Source organism: Mauremys reevesii, linkage group 11, assembly GCF_016161935.1.
Source record: "Mauremys reevesii isolate NIE-2019 linkage group 11, ASM1616193v1, whole genome shotgun sequence".
NCBI lineage: Eukaryota > Metazoa > Chordata > Testudines > Geoemydidae > Mauremys > Mauremys reevesii.
The window spans coordinates 19,350,964-19,372,465 of record NC_052633.1 but is presented as its reverse complement, the minus strand read 5'-3'; the positions used below and the strand labels follow the sequence as shown (position 1 = coordinate 19,372,465).

The 21,502-nt window shown below is 43.8% G+C and overlaps 1 protein-coding gene across 3 annotated transcripts; it reads left to right on the top strand.

Moving 5' to 3' along the window:
• Window positions 1–32: 32 nt before the first annotated feature.
• Window positions 33–21,468, top strand: CNBD2 (cyclic nucleotide binding domain containing 2). 3 transcript variants are annotated; one of them, XM_039493812.1, is made up of 13 exons: window positions 33–57; window positions 1,330–1,370; window positions 4,034–4,171; window positions 4,608–4,661; window positions 5,258–5,421; window positions 7,849–8,005; window positions 8,363–8,514; window positions 10,109–10,247; window positions 15,531–15,645; window positions 16,689–16,890; window positions 19,002–19,164; window positions 20,192–20,355; window positions 20,568–21,468. In XM_039493812.1, the coding sequence occupies exons 2-13, from the start codon at window positions 1,365–1,367 to the stop codon at window positions 20,908–20,910; spliced, it is 1,797 nt and encodes a 598-aa protein (XP_039349746.1). In that variant the 5' UTR covers window positions 33–57; window positions 1,330–1,364; the 3' UTR covers window positions 20,911–21,468. The 3 variants fall into 3 exon arrangements, with proteins under 3 accessions (XP_039349746.1, XP_039349745.1, XP_039349747.1); XM_039493811.1 differs by having other exon boundaries at window positions 53–143; XM_039493813.1 differs by lacking the exons at window positions 7,849–8,005; window positions 8,363–8,514 and having other exon boundaries at window positions 53–143.
• The last annotated feature ends 34 nt before the right edge of the window (window positions 21,469–21,502 follow it).

Here is a 21,502-nt window from a genome sequence, read left to right as displayed (position 1 = left end):
GGATTCTGAACCTGTCACAAAGGCCTGACGTGGCTGCGGAATCTGTGGCTGTAGCAGGTAAAGGCTGCTCTGGGGAGCTGCAACCATGTACAAGATAAGACACTCTTCACTTCCCACAGACCTGCAGCTCTATTCCTGGTTCGGTCAGTACCAGGGATAAGTAAACTCCCGGCCCTAGGCTGATAGGCACTGCCATCCTGTAGCAGGGGAGAGAAAATCCCTTCCCCAAGCCTCTGACCCAGAAGAGAGGCTTCTCCCCTCAGCTTTACCAGGAAGCCACTCCTTGTTTCCTAGGCCTAATATCTCCTACTAGCCTATATCTCCCTTTAAAAGCTCCCCACTCCTACAGCCTCAGCTCTCCCTATCCCAAATGCACACAATCTCCACCCAAGCCCTGCAGGTCTCTGTTCCTTCAGCCTGTCCCCTTACCAGTGCCAAGCCCACCAATCACAGGCCCACCTACCCCAGTTCCCAGTCTACTGCTGTTGGATTCTCCTGTCCACTGGGAGGGGTTGGTGGGTGCCCCTCTTGCCAGATCCTGGTAGGGTTGCCTCTGTGTGTGTCAATTTTTCTGTTCATTTTCTTTCCTGGTGTTTTCTCTCTCTTGTTTTTTCCTCCTTCCTTTATGGTTGGTGGGTTTTTTTTCTCAACTTGTGGTTTTTTCCCCCCGTCTCAAGGATTCCCACTCCCCAACAAGGACCAGCACAGGCACAGGGGGAATGGCAGGCAGCTAATTTGCATGGAGCTACTTGGTTTTACTCACAGCAACAAAACATCTTTTGTAGTTGGGGGGAAGGTAGGGGGGCAGCAGTGTGGGTCTGTGTTCGATTTGGGCAGCTCTCTTCACCATCTCTGCTGCTTCTTCCACCCCATGCTGAGAATAGATTAAACTGATGTTCCTCCCAGTGGTCTGGATTGAGAAACTGTCCCATCCCCTTATCTTTCATACCCTGCCAGCTCTTCACTACAGTTTGGGTGATAGCTGCCTGCCTACTTCCCCATCTACTGATAAACTCTGGCGCACTCCTCCCCCTACGCCCATCCAACAAGCAATCTGTTCAGGAGACCAGGCAGTCTGTCCGTTTCTCTATCATGTAGTGATGGAACCTGGCTGTAACTGGGTGCTGTGGAGACTGCACTGTCCTTTATAGGCTCTTTGCTAAGGAAACTTCATTTGCCCAGTCTAGACAAAGCTTTCTGACCCCAGAATAAACTGCAACAAATAGCCCATCAGAAATAATTATCTTCTTACAGCAGCACATGTTGAGATCTGATTAGTGAGCGTTAAAGGCACTGTTTAAAACAAGTTGCTTTATTATTTAATTGTAGGTAGTGAGCTGGATACGACTAACCAGCAAAGAAGAATGAAGGTATGATCCTTTCCCCTGCAGAAACCTCAATGTGTTTGAGCTTTTTTTCTGACAGTATAAACTTACTTCTGCTACTTTGAGTAAAATAGCTGACAGCCTCCAGCACCTTTCTCAGGCAGTATATTTACTTTAAATAAATCAATGGAGTGATGCTAACTATCCAGAAAGATTAGCAGACATTTAACATTTAGAGCTACATCCTCATCTGCAGCAATGCAAAGGGGACTGAAAGTTGCCTTAAGGCAACAGCTGAGGGGTTCCCCCTGTGGTGGGAACTCTCAGCAAGCATAGGAGTTGGCAGAGTTAGGAATACACTGGATCAGATCAATGGTCCAGCTAATTTGGCATACTCCCACCAACAGTGGTCTGTACCAGATGCTTCAGAGGAAAGTGCAAGAATCCTTTAATAGGCAGTTATGGGATAACCTGCCTCCAGGGAAGGTTGCTTCCTAACTCCCCAATAGCAAAAAGAAAGTTTAAGCCCTGAAGCAAGGGGGATGATATCCCTCCCAAGTTGAGAGTTTTGGTTTTATTTAAAGAGAAGCCGCTGATCCAATACCTCCCCCATCCCAAGCTCTCACTATCTTTGCATCTAGGAACCATTGCCGCTTCTAGTTAGTTTTTAATATAGCAGTTTAAACTAAATGTTTGGGTTTATGGTAGAGGTTGCCTAGCTTTCCAATCCAATTACGTTTAGTGCAGTGAAGAGACACAGATAATAGATTTATTTGTTGTGAAGGCCAAGACTATAACTAGGTTAAAAAAAAGAACTAGATATGTTCATGGAAGATAGGTCCATCAATGGCTATTAGCCAGGATGGGCAGAGATGGTGTCCCTAGCCTCTGTTTGCCAAAAGCTAGGAATGGGCGACAGGATGAATCACTTGGTGATTACCTGTTCTGGTCATTCCCTCTGAAGCACATGGCATTGGCCACTGTCAGAAGACAGGATACTGGGCTAGATGGACCTTTGGTCTGACCCAGTATGGTCATTCTAATGTTCTTATTTGTGTTTTGAGAAGCTGGTAGTCAAGGTCTATTTTTTTAAATGGGTTGGCATTCATGAAACTGTTTACAATTCAGATTACTTAGCCATATTTGTCATATTTCAAATGTGTCTTCCATACAGTGTCTTCAGTGTTCTGCTTACGAGGTGATTGTGAACCATTCAGCACTTGTTAGGCTAATGGGGTTTCTCTAGTTTTTCCGAATGACTCTTTTGTTACCATTAAGGAGGCATTTTGTTCCCAATGAGATGAGGTGATTGGCTGCTGGTCTAAAAAGGCAGAACATTCTGCACCACCATCCAAATAGCTGCTTATTTTCCCCCTTCCATTTGGTATAATAGTAGTAATGATAATAGAATGCACTTTTGCTCTCTCCAAAAGTCTGTAACCACCTCAAAAATCAATGTCTGCTTTTCCTTGGCATCCATTTTCCAGCCTTATTGACAGCTAACAGAGCACAAACTTCCATTCTGTAATTGGTAAACAGGACATTAGTCTAAGTTAATTAAATGTCTCCCTTTCCCCAAGCCCTTTTCTAATGAAGAACGACAAGGCTTGCAGGAGGAAGAAATTCTTAGTTGTATTGTGATCACTTCACTTTGAGGTACCAGATATGAAGGCAATGGAGAGTAAAAACATATGCATAGTGGATCTTCAGATCCAATCTTTAGTCATTTTTCCAAAGATACCTATGCGGTCTGTGTCTTTTACACTGTGGCAGCAGTTGTACAGCTTTTCAGCCAATAAAGTATAATTGAACTGGATTTGTAGCTCTGCTCTTTAGGCTGTGTACACGTAGGGCAGTGTATAGAGTACTTACACTGCATGTCCCCCCTAGCACGGGTATGAATATCAATGTAAGGTGAGGCACCGTTTAGCCAAGTAGGATAACAACAAACCTGAACCTTAGGGTATATAACCTACACGGCGCTCTACCTGCTCAAGCTCTGCCTCCCCTATCTTTAGCAGTGTAGAGTCCCGCTGCCTCCCTGCTGCTGGAGCCTTTCCCTGCCACCGGGAAAGGCTCTGGCAGGGAGGAGGCAGCAGTGAAAGGCTGTATCCTGCTGTGCGTTGCTATATGTACCATACACGCCACCAGCAGTGCAGACAAGGCCTTAGTTAAATTAAATGGTAATGGTTATTATTTGTATTTCAGTAGCTCTAGAGGCTCTAACTGAGATCAGGGCCCCATGGGACTAGGTGCTGGGGGGACACATAATGAGAGACCAAAAAGTTTACAATCTAAACGGGTAAGACAGACAAAGAGGGGGGAGGGGAAACAGAGCCACAGAGGGAGCGGGGAGGGATAGCTCAGTGGTTTGAGCATTGGCCTGCTAAACCCAGGGTTGTGAGTTCAACCCTTGAGGGGGCCACTTAGGGATCTGGGGCAAAAATCAGTACTTGGTCCTGCTAGTGAAGGCAGGGGGCTGCACTCAATGACCTTTCAAGGTCCCTTCCAGTTCTAGGAGATTGGTATATCTCCAATTATTAATTAATAAGTGAAGTGACTTGCCTCAGGTTACAAAATGGAGCAGTGACAGAGCCCAGGTCTACTAATGCCCAGTCTATCACCTAGACCATGGTGCCTCCCATTATAAATACAAATGCTTATACTTTAATTTGGACTTAATGATTTCCTGTGCTTGTTCTTTTAAGACTTTCTACAGGCTTGCTTTGGATATCGTGGTCATGAACAGGGTGTGCAAGATATTCCGGAAGGGACTGATGGGGTTCAGGGGATTTCAGTTCATTGATATGACTGCCCAGCAATCCCTGACCTTTGGTATGGAAGAAGTAAGGGATTTTACAACATAGAATAAAATCATCCTCTTCCTTTTTTATAATGATTTCTCTCTGTGTTCTGTTCAAATGTGGCAGTTATCCAGGCTGCTGTGAGCATTTACATCAAAGCCTGACCAATTGCCAGCACAGAAAAGGCTCAGTTCTAGGAACTAGTGGCATCCTCCTGATTCTGCATTGCCCACTATGTATATTTTAATTTAAATATATTGTTTTTCTCAGTAAATCTGATGGGCTTTTATTTTAAATCCTTTCCAGTGTGTGGTTTTGTTTTTTTTTATCAAAGAGGTGAACTAAAGTTAAAATATGTTTGTACAATAGTTTTTCAGAAGCTTGCCTTGTCACTGAAATGTTTGTGTATTTCACTAGCTCTGTGATATTTCTAATGCAATCAATGCCTCTCCCTTTTCATTACCCCTCTTTTATTCAGGACAAGAAATATACCAAACTGTCCTTCGACCACAATGAATTCAAGATCAGAAAGGTCTGAATGCACTTTCTCTTGTTTTTTACAGCCAGGTTTCCTTTCATCTACAGTGCACGACACTGAAATATGTTAAGGGTCCCCATGCGAGAGGAGCAGGAATTTGTGAGTTCCAGGAAACACAATGGGGAACTCACTCCTGTCATGCAAGGACACGTCAACTGTCCATCTATTGAACCCTGTTTGTCATTTGACATGTCCTTCTGAATACTTCCAAGGAAACCATTTCACAACATTTACAGATATATAGAATTTAACAGTGTGACATAAACACAAGCAATTTAATCAAAACAATTCTTCAGAAAATATTGTGCCTGCACAGACTTTGTTTAGTTATGGGCAGGGATAGCTCAACCACTGTAAGTTGTAAGTTGTTTTCCTTGTCTGTGCTTGGGCTTTGCATTGGACCACATAAATTGGTTTCTGGACACTGATGGCTGAGTTTCAAGTGAAATGGAAAACAGACAATTTGGTATTAGTTCTATTATGTCTCTGGAAAATGACACTGTTCAGGCTTCTGGAGTGCAGGTTCTTTTTGTCTTTTTTTTTTCCCATTTGAGACTCCTTAATCTAATGAGAGTGTGATGTTTTGCCAGGATCACTTTCCTCTCAGGGCAATCCAGATAACCAAGAAGAAACCAGAATGGAGAACTGAGAAGGAAATAAAGCTGTTACGAAGCTGGTTACAGTTTGTGGAAAGCTACCAAAAATATAGCCTGAATCTGCAGCTGCTTCTGGCTAAAGTGATTCGCTTTGAACGGTAAACGTCCTTCTGGGGAGGTATAATATTTCTTTAAAGCTGTTTTTAGAATTGTACATATTTCAAGCTTCCAAATGATACCTTTTAGCCAAAAACTAGAACAATTACATGGGTAACTCTCCATTTATCTTCAGTCTATGGTGTGTCTATTGAATGTACATTAGCCTGAATGATGACTTTGTGTTTTTGCTGTCTTTATCTAATTTACTCTGTGTAGTCGGTGACATGCTGATCTGTCTCTCTCACTCTAGAGTGAGATTTTTCAACACTGATCAAAGAATTTGGACATTCAGTTCTCATAAATATTATTAGGAATTGGGCATCCAAATCCCCTAGGGAACTTTGAGATTTCAACCAAAAATGTCATGTGAGAAACTTTTCAGGTTTAAATTTTATCTGTCTCCCACTTCTTGCTCTTTGGTCCTTCTTGCCTTTCTCTTAGAGGGTTGCATTCAGACTCTGTTCATGTGTATGGTATTAAAGGGGGTACATTAATGCTGCAAAAACAAAAGCAGCGTTAATGGTGTTCCTACGTAGAACTTCCTCTCCTGCCTGAATTTATTCCTGCCAGGAATAGGAGACTGTGTTCTCCACAAAGCACGCGATGTCAAGGTCAGGGAGTGCACACTAAAATGTGTTAACTATGTCCCATGACCTTCATGTTGGAAATCATTCCCCATGGCTCTGGAGCCAAATGTGAACTCCATGTGGGACGCTATCTTCGAGTGGGTGTGAGCCCGGCTTGCCTGCCTCTCTTCCTGTGCACACCTACCTCTGAATATGGCCCTTGGTGTGTATTGTGGTGGAGGCTCCCCGCTCTGCTAGGTTTTTCCAGACTTTGAGGAGGCAGGAATTCACCGAGGAATCATTCCAACGTACAGATCTATCCCAGCGTCTTTAGTAGCATGTAGAAAGCCCCACTGTTGTTGCAAAAAGCTGTTAGTCCATGGGAATATGTCATAGGTCCAAGAGGCCTAAAAGGAGCTCTATCTCAGTTACAAAGGTTCTCAGTGACCCCTTCATCCTCAGCCCCTTAGTCCTAGATTAAGGGACCCTCTTCCCATTGGGCAGTGGCTGATTCTTATGTGTGGTGCAGGCTCATAGGGATCATGCACTCAGGCTGCTGCTTGGGCCTAATCCTGAGCTTCAGCTCCCTTTGGGCTTCCTGGATTCCTGCAGTGCAGCATGTGCCCTCTCCTGCAGCTCACGCAGTCCCTTCTTGGGTGGCATCCCCCCACTCATCCAGTTGGAGAAGAGTTGTCAGCAGGAATTAGGGGCCAGTTCTCGGGCCAGTCAGGGCTCTATGGGGGTAGAGAAAGCCATATCTTCTTCCTGACCATCCTCCTAGCTAGACAGGGCTGTGGAGCCAGGGCCTCCTTTCACCGCACAAGTGCTGATCTGTGAAGTGGGGCTCCACATGCTTTATTCCTGGATGATGATGATGAGTGTTTTGATGGCCTTACAGATTTCATGGAATTTAAGGCCAGAAGGAACCATTATGATCATCTACTCTGTCCTCCAACATAACATGGACCATCAAATTTGCCCCAGTGACTCCTGCATCTCACTGCAGTGCCTTTAGAAAAATCAGTCTAATGTTTTTCACCTCTAGTTTCATTTGCTATTTCTCCCTCTTTTGGCCAGCACTCTTTTCTCCTATCTGGAAGAACAGAGAAGTTTCCTCTATATAGTGAATTCTTCCATAGAGTAATCAGGGTTTCATTGTTAAGTGATGAGTTCCCTCACAGTGTGCCCCATAGTTACATACATTATGGTGGTTTTATTTCATTGCTTGATTGCATTATAAAATATTTAATTATATAGGTTTCCATGAGGGCAGTGGAAGGGGTTGGGCTCCACTTCTCTCATAATTCTAGAAAACCCTTCACTTTTCCCACTTCAATATCAGCTCCTCTACAGACCTTGACATCTCAGCCACCAGCCTTCTCACCAATGGAGGTCTGGATTGGACTATTTTTGCAGCTCCTTCATTGATGGTGATTACTGTAGAGTAAGCTGAGGCACTCCTTCCTAGAAGATGGGCACAACTCTTCTGCAAGACTGGCCCTGAGAAGTGATTGACAGGGAACAGGAACTGAACTCAAGTTGCAGAGGCAAATACCAAGAATGTTCTTTGATCAGTTCAAGCACATATGTTCCTGACTTCTTATAGCTCTTATATAAATAAAACAGATGTCAGCAGATATCTGCCAGATAAAATCACTCTGAGTTAGAAAATAGAGCGCTCTGAAGTTCCCTACAGTTCTGGAGGTTCCAGTTCATTGCAGAGTGAGACCCTAGCTGCCAAGTGGCTCCAAACTCCCTAAAAGATTAGTGATGGTGGGGAGGGAATCTGACCAGGAGAAGTCCCAGTGCAGGCCTGTTTTTCTGCTAGGTGGGAATAGAATCGGTGTTCCTGTGTTCTAGGTTTGGACGCAGGAGAGTCATCATAAAGAAGGGACACTGTGGCAACAGTTTCTACTTTATCTACTTTGGTACTGTTGCCATTACTGAAGATGAGGATGGGAGCAGTGCCTTTACGGACCCAGATCCAACTTTGCTTCGGAAAGGTGCTGGATTTGGAGTGAGTGGTATTTATAGTAAAACTCCTGTTAGTCTTAGTGTGGGAGGGGAGCTGTATGCTTACCAAACAGTAAAATAAATAAGCAAGAGTTTTGGAAGGCAGATAAACCTTCATGCTTCAGCATTTATGCTAAGCTAACTATTGGGGGCTAGGAGGAAACTTTCCCTGGGAGCAGGTTATCCCATAACCACCTTCTACAGGGTTTCCTCTGAAGGATCTGGTATTGGTCACTGTTGGTGACAGGGTGCTAGGTTAGATGACTATATAATGTTTCCCAACAAGGTCAATAGTTGGCGCATGAAGTTGAAGGATGAACTCCCTGCTGTATCTCAGTTTTTCCTTTTTCTCTGTATATAGGAAGTTGCTCTTTTAAAGGACAGGCGGAGAATTGCTACAGTTGTCTGTATGGAGGAAACAGAACTATTGGTAGTGGATAAAGAGGACTTTTTTGCTAATAAATTAGATGAGGAGCTTCAGAAAGAATTTCAGTATCGTTTCAGCTTCTTCAAGTAATTTCTTCCACTGAGATCACTCACTCCTGTCTCTGCCACTTCATTTTTACTTGCTGAATCGTTTGGCTATTCAAGTACAGTATGAGCAATTCTAATTCTACCAACGAGTGCCCAAACAGTGTAGTAACCTCTGTTGTATGCAAGATTTTCCTGCCTTCACTGAAGATGTTACTGGAAATGAAGTAGCAGTCATTCTAGAGCAGAGGTGGGCAAACTACGGCCCACGGGCCACATCCGGCCTGCGGGACTCTCCTGCCTGGCTCCTGAGCTCCTGGCCCGGGAGGCTAGCCCTTGGCCCCTCCCCTGCTGTTCCCCCTCCCCTGCAGCCTCAGCTCACTGCGCCGCTGGCCCGATGCTCTGGGTGTCGGGGCTGCGAGCTCTTGCTGGGCAGCGCAGTTGCAGAGACGTGGCCTGACCCGGTGCTCTGTGCTGCGTGGTGTGTGGCTGGCTCCAACCGGGCGGCGTGGCTGCCTGTCCTGGAGCTCTGGGCGGCGCGGCTGTAGTGCTGCCAGCCACCGGTGCTCCAGGCAGTGCAGTAAGGGGGCAGGGAGCAGGGGGGGTTGGATAGAGGGCAGGGGAGTTCGGGGTGGTGGTCGTGGGCGGGGGGTGTGGATAGGAGTCGGGGCGGTTAGAGAGCGGGGAATGAGGGTTGAATGGGGTCAGGGATTCCAGGAGGGGGCAGTCAGGAAGGAGAGGGGGGTTTGGTGGGGGGCAGTCAGGGGGGTCCGGCGGTGGTCAGGAAGAAGGGGTGGTTGGATGGGGCAGTCAGGAATGAGAGGAGGGGTTGGATGGGGCATGAGGGGCAGTCGGGTGGGGGGTGCGGCAGTGGTCAGGGAACAGGGAGCAGCGGGGGTGGATGGGGCAGGGGTCCCGGGGCGGGTGTCATGGAACAGGGAACGGGGGGCGGGGCTGGATGGGGCAGGAGTTTCAGGGGGCAAGAAGCAGGGGGGATCAGATAGGAGGTGGGGACTGGGCCACGCCTGGCTGTTTGGGGAGGCACAGCCTTCCCTAACCAGCCCTCCATACAATTTCAGAAACCCGATGTCGCCCTCAGGCGAAAAAGTTTGCCTGCCCCTGTTCTAGAGGGACGTGGGTTAATGGATGCTTTTTCTTCATGACTGTTACAGTTCTACAGCTTGATCTCATGTAGTACAGAGTCTTATATACAGTTGTACTGAAGGAATATTGTGATGTGTACAATTTTCATTATACCTTGAAAGAAATGGGAGGGAGAAAACCATTTTTGCATTGTAATGAATGAATAGAGCACAAAAGTCTGCTGAAGTTCATGAACATAAGGATGTTTATGCTTTGATTCCATTAAAAAAACATAATCCTGCTTTTTGTATCCACTCTATAAACAATCTTAGAATAATCTAAGGCAAGTTACTGGGGCTCCCTGGATGCGCATGGGTCTGCCTGCATGGTGTAACTTGCAGAATCAGGACATAAGCCAGTAAAAGCACCTTCCTCCCATTAGTTGGAACACTAAAAAGATCACATTTTCCTCAGTGACATAAGTTTTTCCTTGAGTCCTTTAGTTGGAATTAAGTGGTCATATGAAAAGATATCTGTATTATTGCCTTTTCAGAGGTCTAGATCTCTTTGCAACATGGCCTGATTACTCAGTAGAGAAAATTGCTAATTACTGCAAAGCAGAGAAATTTCACTATGGACAAGTGGTAGTCCGGGACATCACGGAGTCAGCCAGCATAATATTCATTACTCAGGTATGATCCATCCATCCCAATACTGTTCATCTTGGGCCAGCAGACTAAAACAGTGACCAGCGGCCATTACAGGTGAAAGTGGGGAATGAAGCACTTGCCCAGATACATCGCCTTGGTGATTTTTTTTCTGTTAATGGTGTCATATCTTTATGAAGGGCCAGATTCTGACATCTTTGCTCACACTGTGTGGTACCTTACTCCACCAGGAATCCCACTGATTTTGTGCAGAGTACATTACTACCAGGGCCCGCTCCAGGCACCAGCTTAGCAAGCAGGTGCTTGGGGCGGCCACTCCGGAGAGGGGCGGCAGGTCCAGCTATTCGGCAGCAATTCGGCGGAGGGTCCCTCGCTCCCAGTTGGGGCGAAGGACGTTCTGCTGAATTGCCACAGATCGCGATCGCAGCTTTTTTGGGAGGGCGAGCGGGGGGGGGCTGATTGGGGCGGCAAAACCTCTGAAGCCGGCCCTGGTTACTACTCAACATGAATGAGGCTCTCAGAATCTGACCTGTCAACCACAAACTCTTCACAGAAGTAAGTAGGGTATATCTACACTGCAATTAAAATCCCACCGCTGGCCCATGCCAGCTGAGTTGGCTTCACAGGGCTTGGGCTAAGGATCTGTTTAACTGCAGTGTAGATGTTTCAGGCTAGATGCCCAGGCTCTAAGACCCTGCAAGGTGCGAGGGTCCTTGAGCTCAGGCTGCAGCCCAAACATCTACCCTGCCATTAAACAGCCCCTTAGCTCAAGCCTGTGTCAGCTGGCATGGGCCAGCTGTGGGTGTCTAATTGCAGTGTAGATATACCCTAAGACTCCTCTAAGTTTTGTAAAGCACCTAGTTCATTTTCAGTGCTAAACAAATATTTATTAATGGTAGTTATCAAAACATGCTGGGGGCGGGGGGAGAAAACTCTTTTGCTATGAATGCCTTACCTGTCCCTGTTCTTGTTCCTTCACTTTGGAATGGATTAATTTCTGTTGCCTCGATGGGAGCACTTGTTTGCACTAGTATATACTCCTGGGGGAGTTCTGCACCGAAAATTAAAAAATCTGCCTCACACAATTAAAAATTCGGTGCACAAAATTTTAAAATTCTGCATATTTTATTTGTCAAAAAAACACAATATAATCACGCCAGTTTCAATTATTTTGGTAATTTATTTCAAAATACGTGTCAGCAAGTATGTCTGTAACGATACAGACAACAACAACAAAATTCAGGAAACGTTTTTGACAAATAGATTCCTTACTAGGCATAAAAAGAACAGGAGTACTTGTGGCACCTTAAAGACTAACAAATTTATTTAAGCATGAGCTTTCGTGAGCTACAGCTCACTTCTTCGGATGCATAGAATGGAACACACAGACAGGAGATATTTATACATACAGAGAACATGAAAAGGTGGAAGTATGCATAACAACAGGAAAAGTCTAATCAATTGAGATGAGCTATCATCAGCAGGAGGAAAAAAAAACTTTTTGGAGTGATAATTAAGATGGCCCATAGAAGGTGTGAGGAGAACTTAACATAGGGAAATAGATTCAATTAGTGTAATGACCCAACCATTCCCAGTCTCTGTTTAGGCCAGAGTTAATTGTATCTAATTTGCATATTAATTTGAGTTCAGCAGTTTCTCTTTGGAGTCTGTTTTTGAAGTTTTTTTGTTGCAAAATTGCCACCTTCAAGTCTGTCACTGAGTGGTTAGAGAGGTTGAAGTGTTCTTCCACTGGTTTTTGAATGTTATGATTCCTGATGTCAGATTTGTGTCCATTTATTCTTTTGCGTAGAGACTGTCCGGTTTGGCCAATGTACATGGCAGAGGGGCATTGCTGGCACATGATGGCATATATCACGTTGGTAGATGTGCAGGTGTACGAGCCCCTGATGGTGTGTCTGATGTGATTAGGTCCTATGATGGTGTCACTTGAATGGATATGTGGACAGAGCTGGCATCGGGCTTTGTTGCAAGGATAAATTCCTGGGTTAGTGTTTATGTTGTATGGTGTGCGGTTGCTGGTGAGTATTTGCTTCAGGTTGGGAGGCTGTCTATAAGCGAGGACTGGCCTGTCTCCCAAGATCTGTGAGAGTGAGGGATCATCTTTAAGGATAGGTTGTAGATCTTTGATGATGCGCTGGAGAGGTTTTAGTTGGGGGCTGTAGGTGATGGCTAGTGGCGTTGTGTTATTTTCTTTTTTAGGCCTGTCCTGTAGTAGGTGGCTTCTGGGTACTCTTCTGGCTCTGTCAATCTGTTTTTTCACTTCAGCAGGTGGGTATTGTAGTTTTAAGAATGCTTGATAGAGATCTTGTAGGTGTTTATCTCTGTCTGAGGGATTGGAGCAAATACGGTTGTATCTTAGAGCTTGGCTGTAGACAATGGATCGTGTGGTGTGTCCAGGATGGAAGCTGGAGGCATGTAAGTAAGTATAGCGGTCAGTGGGTTTCCGGTATAGGGTGGTATTTATGTGACCATCGCTTATTAGCACAGTAGTGTCTAGAAAATGGACCGCTTGTGTGGATTGGTCTAGGCTGAGGTTGATGGTGGGATGGAAATTGTTAAAATCACGGTGGAATTCCTCGAGGGCTTCTTTTCCCTCTTTTCCCTTCTTTTCAACAGATTGACAGAGCCAGAAGAGTAGTTAGTCTTTAAGGTGCCACAAGTACTCCTGTTCTTTTTACGGATACAGACTAACACGGCTGCTCCTCTGAAACCTGTTACTAGGCATATTAATGCAGAATTTTGAGTAATAATTCATTTAAACTACAACGTAGAACCGTATTTCCTGCACCCCTCAGAAGCAGTGCAAAGGCTTGGGGGAGTCAGGGTAATGGAGGAGCTGAAGGAGAGGGAATTAATTGCTGGTAAGGAGCCTGGGAGTAAATCTGGAGGGTTGTTGGGTGTGTGGGGGAGAAGTATGGAATACAGGAATCAACATGAGAGTGATCTGCGGTCGATATAGTGGGTCTTCACTAGACCCACTAAATCGACCACTGATGCATCAATTGCCTTATGTCAAACCCCCAAGTAAGTGTAGACAACGCCTCAGTCCATCAGAGGACAATGCCTCTCAGAAGTACTCAATAATCCCATCTCTGGAGAAGTGTCTTTTTCCTACACAGATTATTATACTGTCCATACTGTAAATTATCTCAGATATAGCAAACAAATCTGCTCTAAGCAAATTAGGAACCAATCCTAAAACCCCTAAATCAAAGAAACGCCACAACTCTCTAACAATCCCCTCCCACTGCCCTCCCACCCAAAACAAACAAACCCTGTACCCTGGTGGGCAAAAGGTGTAATTGCAACACCTCTCCAGCAGAATGTATTCTTTGGAGAGAAGAAAAATCTGCAGAGGATGTGAATTCTGCACATGCACAGTGGTGCAGAATTCCCCCAGGAGTAAATATAGATGTCATTACCTTGGTAACAGAAAATTGGCTGCAACAGAAATGCCTGAGATAGGCAGGCAGACAGAAACAAATTTAATTTACAGGGATGGCACCATAGTTTCTTAAGGGAACAGGTACTAAAATTACTTAGTCATGCAAAAAGTACCCTGCAAATTTTCAGGTGTAATACTGCAATGATCATCCATATTTCCTGATGGGTTACACTGGCTTTGTACACAGAGAGTACTACATATGAAACATATATATATATATATATATATATATATATAGTAACAGGTTTATGGAATTTTAATGAAATTCAAATAATTTCTGCCAAGTTGCCTATGGAAAGTGAGTTTAAAATCCACAGAGATACTGAGTTGCAATGTCATCCATTTATTATAACCCTTATTTTTTCCTATTTACCTCTTCTTCCTTTTTGTCACTTTTTGATCGTCATTTATTGAGTCATGTCTGAATATACATTGTAAGATTGTTGGGGCAGGGATTGTTTTTTACTTGTTCCTGAGTGGTATCTAGCATATTTTTGGACTCTCCGAAATATTTAATAACAATGGCACACTAGCTTGATAACACCAACTTAATGATGCCAATACGCAGAACAAAATGATGCAGTGGTAGATGTTTTGTTCAGTCACTGTGCTCAAATCCAGAATAAAAGACAATAATTGGTGTATTTTTAGCATTTATATGCACTAACCATTTTGAGATGATGTGGTTTGAATGATTGTTTTATTTTCAGTGTAATATATTGTCACTTGGCAACAAAAAATTATACAAAAATAATTTGGAAGGACAATCCAGGTCCCAAAGGCCTGATTGCCCTAATTCAATGAATTACTGCTGAACAGCTGTATTATAAAGGTCTTATTTAAAACCCATTGAAGTAGATGGAAAGATTCCCAGTTATAAGAACCTTCTGACAGCAAGTGTTCTCTGCTTACACAAGTAGTCCTGCTGTCCTCAGTGGAACTGCTTGTTTGATTTAGGGGTTTTAGGATTGGTTCCTAATTTGCTTAGAGCAGATTTGTTTGCTATATCTGAGATAATTTACAGTATGGACAGTATAATAATCTGTGTAGGAAAAAGACACTTCTCCAGAGATGGGATTATTGAGTACTTCTGAGAGGCATTGTCCTCTGATGGACTGAGGCGTTGTCTACACTTACTTGGGGGTTTGACATAAGGCAATTGATGCATCAGTGGTTGATTTAGTGGATCTAGTGAAGACCCACTATATCAACTGCAGACCACTCTCATGTTGATTCCTGTATTCCACCTGAATGAGAAGTGCAAGGGGAGTTGACGGGAGAACGTCTCCAGTCAACATCGTGTAGTGTGGACCCCACGGTAAGTAGATCTAAGTATGTGGACTTCAGCTATGTGAATAACGTACCTGAAGTTGCATAACGTAGATCGATCTCCCCCCGTAGTGTATACAAGGCCTCAGTGTGGGCTAGAAACTAAGTTCTTATCCTGGCAGTGTCAGTGAATTAATAGGTACCTTTTCCAAGGCCTCATAGCTTTTCTGTGTCTCAGTTTCTCCATTTGTAAAATGAAAATAATGCTTACTTCTCTATCTACCTTGGGGTATTACAAGGATTATATAATCAGTGCTTGCACAGCACTTTGAAGACCTAAAGTTCCACAAGTGTCAAGTATTATTACTGAATGGTAGTCCATTGGTAATATAATAATACCTAACTCTTAGTACTGTTCGCCCATAGATCTACAAGTGCTTTAGAAGGTAGATATCATCTGCATTTTACAAGTGGAGAAATCAAGGCACTAGGAAATGGCTTGCCCAAAGCCACATGGCAAGTCAGAGGCAGTGCTGCAGTATTAACTTTATTCTCCTCATCTGTTTTATTAGGGGAAATGTGAAGTTTTACGTCTGGTTGATCTCACTGCTTGCCCATCCTATCACAAGTGGATCAGTCAGCAAATGGATTTTCCTAAACCCAGTCCTTATTACTCTATGGAGACTGGTATGTTACAGTGATTTCCAGACATATAATTTCGAAAACTTCAGCATTACCAGCCTATAGCTTAGTAGTGAGTGACTCCTAACTTTGTGTTATTCTTATCTGTATTTTTTTGTTATAACTTCATAGATTTTAAAGACAGAAGGGACCATCATTCTAGTCTGACTTCCTGTATAACACAGGCCAAGTTAGAACTCAGCAGTGGGAGATAGAGAAGGGGGAGTCACAGATGCTCACAAAACAGAACCTAGCCCTAATCCTGTGCTTTTCAGGGTTACAGACATAGGCGCTGGAAGACCCATGGAAAAAAATAGTGGGTGCTCAGCACCCACCAGCAGCCCCGCAGATCAGTTTCTCTCCCTCCCTCTCAGCTCTCCCGCCCACTGGTGGCCCCACCGATCAGCTCCTCCCACTCCCTTCCAGCACCTCCCGCCCACCGCAATCAGCTGCTCAGCAGTGTGCAAGAGGCACTGGGGGGAGGGGAAAGCAAGGGTGGGGAGTGCTTTGGGGAGTGGGCAGAACGGGGATTGAAGAGGCAGGGTGGGGATGGAGCAGGGGCAGGAAGAGGTGGGACGAGGATGGAGTGGGGGTGGGGATGGTGCATTGGTGGAAGGAGTGGAGTGGGGGCGGGGCCTGGGGCAGGGTGGGGGTTGAGCACCCCTAGGGAAATGAGGAAGCCAACGCCTGTGGTTACACATACCTCCAAGGCACACAATACAATTGGTCAAAGCCGTGTTTTCTCGACTCCCATTCTCGAAAATCTTATTTCTAGTAGGAAAGAGAATGGGAAGTTGACAATTCACCCTGGTTTCGTTGGCCTCTAGTCCTGGAGCTCCATTGGTGAGCAGGATCTTATTACCATTTCATAATTAAATGGCATGCAAGGTCTCAATCCTGCAAAGGGAGCTGTTCGTGCAGACAGTTGTGCCCACATTATGTCCTATTAAGTCCATGCAGGTATAAGGACCCATGCTGGTGGAGCTCACAGAATTAAATAATTTAGCTTTGACTAGTTATAAAGGAGTTTTCATTTCCTTTCTTTGCAGGTATCACAGGCAGAAAAAGATTCAGTAATTTTATGTGGAAGTCCTTTCCTGTGCAGGATCTGAGTAATCTGAAATCGCTGTATGTCCCACCTGTTAATCATCAGAAGGATGAAATTTTTGAAAGGCAATACCTGGCTTTAAATAGGAAATATAAAAATGCACACACAAAGCTGGAGAAACAGGACAGAGGGGACAGTAGAAGGTAGGATGAGTTATGGGTCCCTCCATAGATTACTGATCTGGAGCAATAACAGTAGAACCCCCAGGCTTGCTTTCTATACCAGGACTTTAAATAAATAAATAAATGAAGTTATACTTCCCAAAGTATTTCTGAGCCCCACTTCTCTTCTCACTAATGGTTAGTGCTGGCCAAAGGTTCTTGAATGAAAAGGTTTTTTGGGGGGGGAGGGGAGACCTTTTTCGAAAACGATTTTTTGTGTGAGAAAAATTTGTCAGTTGATTTTTTTTCTTGTTTTTTGCATTTTTTTGTGCTTTTTAAACTTTGGAAATGTTAATCTAAAACATTATAAAAATTATTGCAATTTTTTTATTTACTACAACAAAAATATCAATGTTTATGAGAAAAATATTGTGGAGAATGAGAAATTTAAAAAAGAAAGATGGTTCAATTCTGAACGCTTCAAAATGAGAACTTCAAAATTTATCACAAACATATATTTTAATTTTTCGATAAGTTCTGCTTATGGTAGTGCAAATAGGAGCAATTCCACTGAAGCGAATGAAATTACTTTGATGTAAAAGGAGATGAAAATCAGGCCCAATGTTGCAAGCACAGAACAGCTTTTACAAAGAAAAAAATGTCACCTCCTTATTATATAATGACTACAGTGTGTTTCATTGTAAGAAGACTGGTATAAAAAACTTAGAGTATATATATAAATACATGAACTGGTTATGCAGAGCAAAGGAAAACAGGAATAGTAGTTGTGGTGGTAATGACCGAAAAGGGGGAATGGGTTTCAAATAACTAGTTCCTTTTCATACATGTTGAATGTGATGGTGAGACATCCAGGACACCCTAACCCTGATAAGTTTATGGAGGGGATGGTATGATGGGATAGCCTAATTTTGGCAATTAATTGATCTTTGACTATTAGCAGTAAATATGCCCGATGGGGTGGGATCTGAGTTACTACAGAAAATTCTTTCCTGGGTGTCTGGCTGGTGAGTCTTGCCCACATGCTCAGGGTTTAGCTGATCACCATATTTGGGGTCGGGAAGGAATTTTCCACCAGGGCAGATTGGTAGAGGCCCTGGGGTTTTTCGCCTTCCTCTGCAGCATGGGGCATGGGTCACTTGCTGGAGGATTCTCTGCACCTTGAAGTCTTTAAACCATGATTTGAGGACTTCAATGGCTCAGACGTAGGTCAGGGGTTTGTTGCGGGAGTGGGTGGGTGAGATTTTGCAGCCTGCATTGTGCAGGAGGTCAGACTAGACGATCATATTGGTTCCTTCTGACCTTAAAGTCTGAGTCTATAGACAGGTGGAGATCACTGACGGTGCTGAAGGGAGAAAGTTGGGGATAGAGAGAGAGATTAGGGTGTCGTCAGCATAGAGGTAGCAGTTAAAGCTATGTGAGTGAATGAGGTCACCCATGGAGAGAGTCTAGAACAGTGTTGGGCAACCTGCGGCCCGTCAGGGTAATCCGCTGGTGGGCTGCCAGACAGTTTGTTTACCTTTGCAAGGCCACCCACAGCTCCCAGTGGCCACAGTTTGCCATTCCTGGCCAATGGGAGCTGTGGGAAGTGGTAGCCGGCATGCCCCTGTGGCCCATGCTGCTTCCCACAGCTCCCACTGGCCGGGAATGGTGAGCTGCGGGTGGCCAGGAAAATGTAAACAAACGGTCTGGAAGCCCACCAGTGGATTACCCTGATGGCCTGCATGTGGCCTGCAGGCCGCAGGTTGCCCACCACTGGTCTACAATGAGAAGAGGGAGTGCAGGGCACTCGGGGCCTCAAACAGGGAAAGGGAGAAAGGGGGTGCGGCATCTAAAAAGTTGCTCCAGGAACAGTTATAAGGATAAGAAGAAAAGCGAGAATGTACCAAGCTAGAGACACCTTGGAAGAAGAGGTAATGAAGGAGGAGGGAACTCATCTGTGTCAAAGGTAGCAGAGAAATCAAAGAGAATAAGGACAGAGGAGAGGCTAATGCATTTGACTGTATTAAATGACAAAGTTGTTTAAATTCTATTCCTGTTGGTTTGTTAGATGTGAAAAACAATTACCTTGCTTGAGGTGGTGTCACAATAAATATTTGTAAAAGATGGTTGAAAATAAGTTAACATTTTTGTAGATATGACGACTTCAGTGATGATGAGAAAGAAGTCATTCAGAAAGAAATATCAGGGTTGTTCCGGAAGAAGCTAACTGTTCTCACACCACATGGAGAAATACCCACTGCTGTTGCCACAGCAATTTACACTAGGGTCAATGATGTGCATAAAGGGGAACTCCTGGTGAGTACATCCAGAAGGGAAAGTTGCTGTTATAAGTTTGTGTCTTATCTAGCAGCAAAAATTCTTCCAACCTCATAGTCACACAAACCGTGAAAGGCTACACATTCCTGTTCCTCCAAATATTATGAAGTAGAGAACTTGTGCAAATCAGCTCTTCATGTCTCACGGTCCATATATTTAGTAATCAGTCCTGCAGTAGAGGACTTCTTTGTGGAAGAGATGGCATGGAATGCTTTGAGAAATTCTATCCCTGCTGAAGGGAACAGATTGCCCCAAAGAATCATATGTACTTTCCAAGTCTGTGGATCACAGAAAACCCTCAACATTTCCAAGGCTGTCTGTCTTAGAAGCTGTTTCCTGTTATCTTAAGGCCCATGGGGTTATTACCTTACATAAGAGCTGACATATGATCAGTGTTGTGGTATTAATTCACACTAGTGCAGAGTGAGAGATGATGTCATTTGACCTCATGGAGGACAGTTTCTGCATAACCACAAACTCTGGGCTGTTGTGTTCCACTTACTAAGGTAGTCAGGGAGGAGTTATACCTGGACTCGGTGATCTTTGCTTGCCTTGGTTATCCCCTAGGAATTCTCTGCTGATGGGAATCCTATGGAGTCCAAGCAGAAACTTGTATCTGCTTCCCCTCTGACAAAAACCACGAGGGAGAGCAGCCAGTGATAACACCAATTGCTCTTCCTCAAGATGAATTTCCTCTGGTGTCCAGGTTGGTGCAGGGATGTGGTAATTGAGACCTTCCCGGACTTGCTTGGGTGACTCTTCTAAACAATGTTTATACAGTAGCAAAATCTCCTTCAAAATTTAGAAAAAAATCACTAATTAACCATAAAGAATTTCCAAAATGACAAATTTTCAAACTACCTCCTAAATATATTGTAGAAGTTTTACTGTCAAATTCTGCACGACTCAACATAAACCACATATTCAGGTGTGTGGGTACCGGTACACCAATCCAGAGTACACAGTGATGTGCAGATAGCTCTTTATTGTTTTGTTTACCCCTCAGGGGATAAGCCAGCATCTTCTACCTGAAGATAAGCAAGATGATCGGAGCATGGTTTTGGTCAGTCAGGGAGCTGAGGTCATTCGGTTGAAAAAGGAGAAGTTTGAGGAATTAGCAGATCATACGACAATAATGAAATTACACAAATTACAGCCGAAGTATCCCAGGTAAGTGAAATGAATGCGTCTGGGCAGAGACATGTACTCATGAACTACTGCTCAACAAAATAAAAAAAGCTTGTTGGCTATCATTTACCCAAACTCGTTCTCACTTAATTAGAATTCAAGGGTGAAATTTTGGCTCTGATTAAATCAATGGGAGTTTTACCACTGACTGAAATGGAGCCAGGCTTTCACCAAGTATCTTTGATCCTTTTCAGTGACAATGAGCTGTGTCAAAGCTTTCTGGAACAGAACCACTGGAAAATATTCAAGAAAGATCTGATAAATCTTTTCCTGGAGAGAAAACTCACAATGATGGCAAGTTCTCAGCATGTGAAGGCCAAGAAAGATATTTATAGTTCCTGGAGCATGAATCAAGCAGGTATTCTAGACCTGACCACTACCCACCATCATCTTCCAACAGGCACTCAAGGACTACAGCATGGATACGTCCCTGTCCACATAGGACAGGGAAAGGATTCTGAGGGCCTGCCAAATATTGAGCTAAGGTTGATTCATGGTATTGCTGTACCACGACCTAGTTTGAAAGGATTGTTCTAGTGAGTTTGAGGAAATCAGGCCGGTGGGATCAATAGCATAGATGCAGCTTGAGAAGCCCAAAAGTGAAACCGCAAATTTTTTATTTGAATATTACAAAAATACTTGAATTTTAAATAAAAGTAGTTTTCACCCAATTTCTATGCAACAAGTAAATGTTCCTGCCTGGATTTCTGCTGTGAACTCTGAAGTAAACTTATTTTTCACTGTGGTAATCTGATTTCTATTAGCTTTGAGAAGGAAACCTGTTTTCACCATTTTGTTTTTCTCCGCAAGATGGATATTTTTATATAAGGTTAAGATTTTCTGTTATTTATATTTGATCCTAAGATACCTTCACATTCTAAACAATATGTTTAATACAAATAGAAATTGAACAAAGATTTTAACATGTCTCTGAGTTCAGTTGATCAGGAAGCCATGTGAAGTTTAAAGTGTTCATTGACTACTGCTGTAGTTTTTGTTGTGCTTCAGTATGTTTGGGATGCTGATAATATGGCTTAAAGTTTAGATTGTTAAAATGTGCTTCACACAGTCTTACATGTTTGAGTTTCCAACACTGCTGATGAAATTTTAAATTAAAGTTTTCAATTAA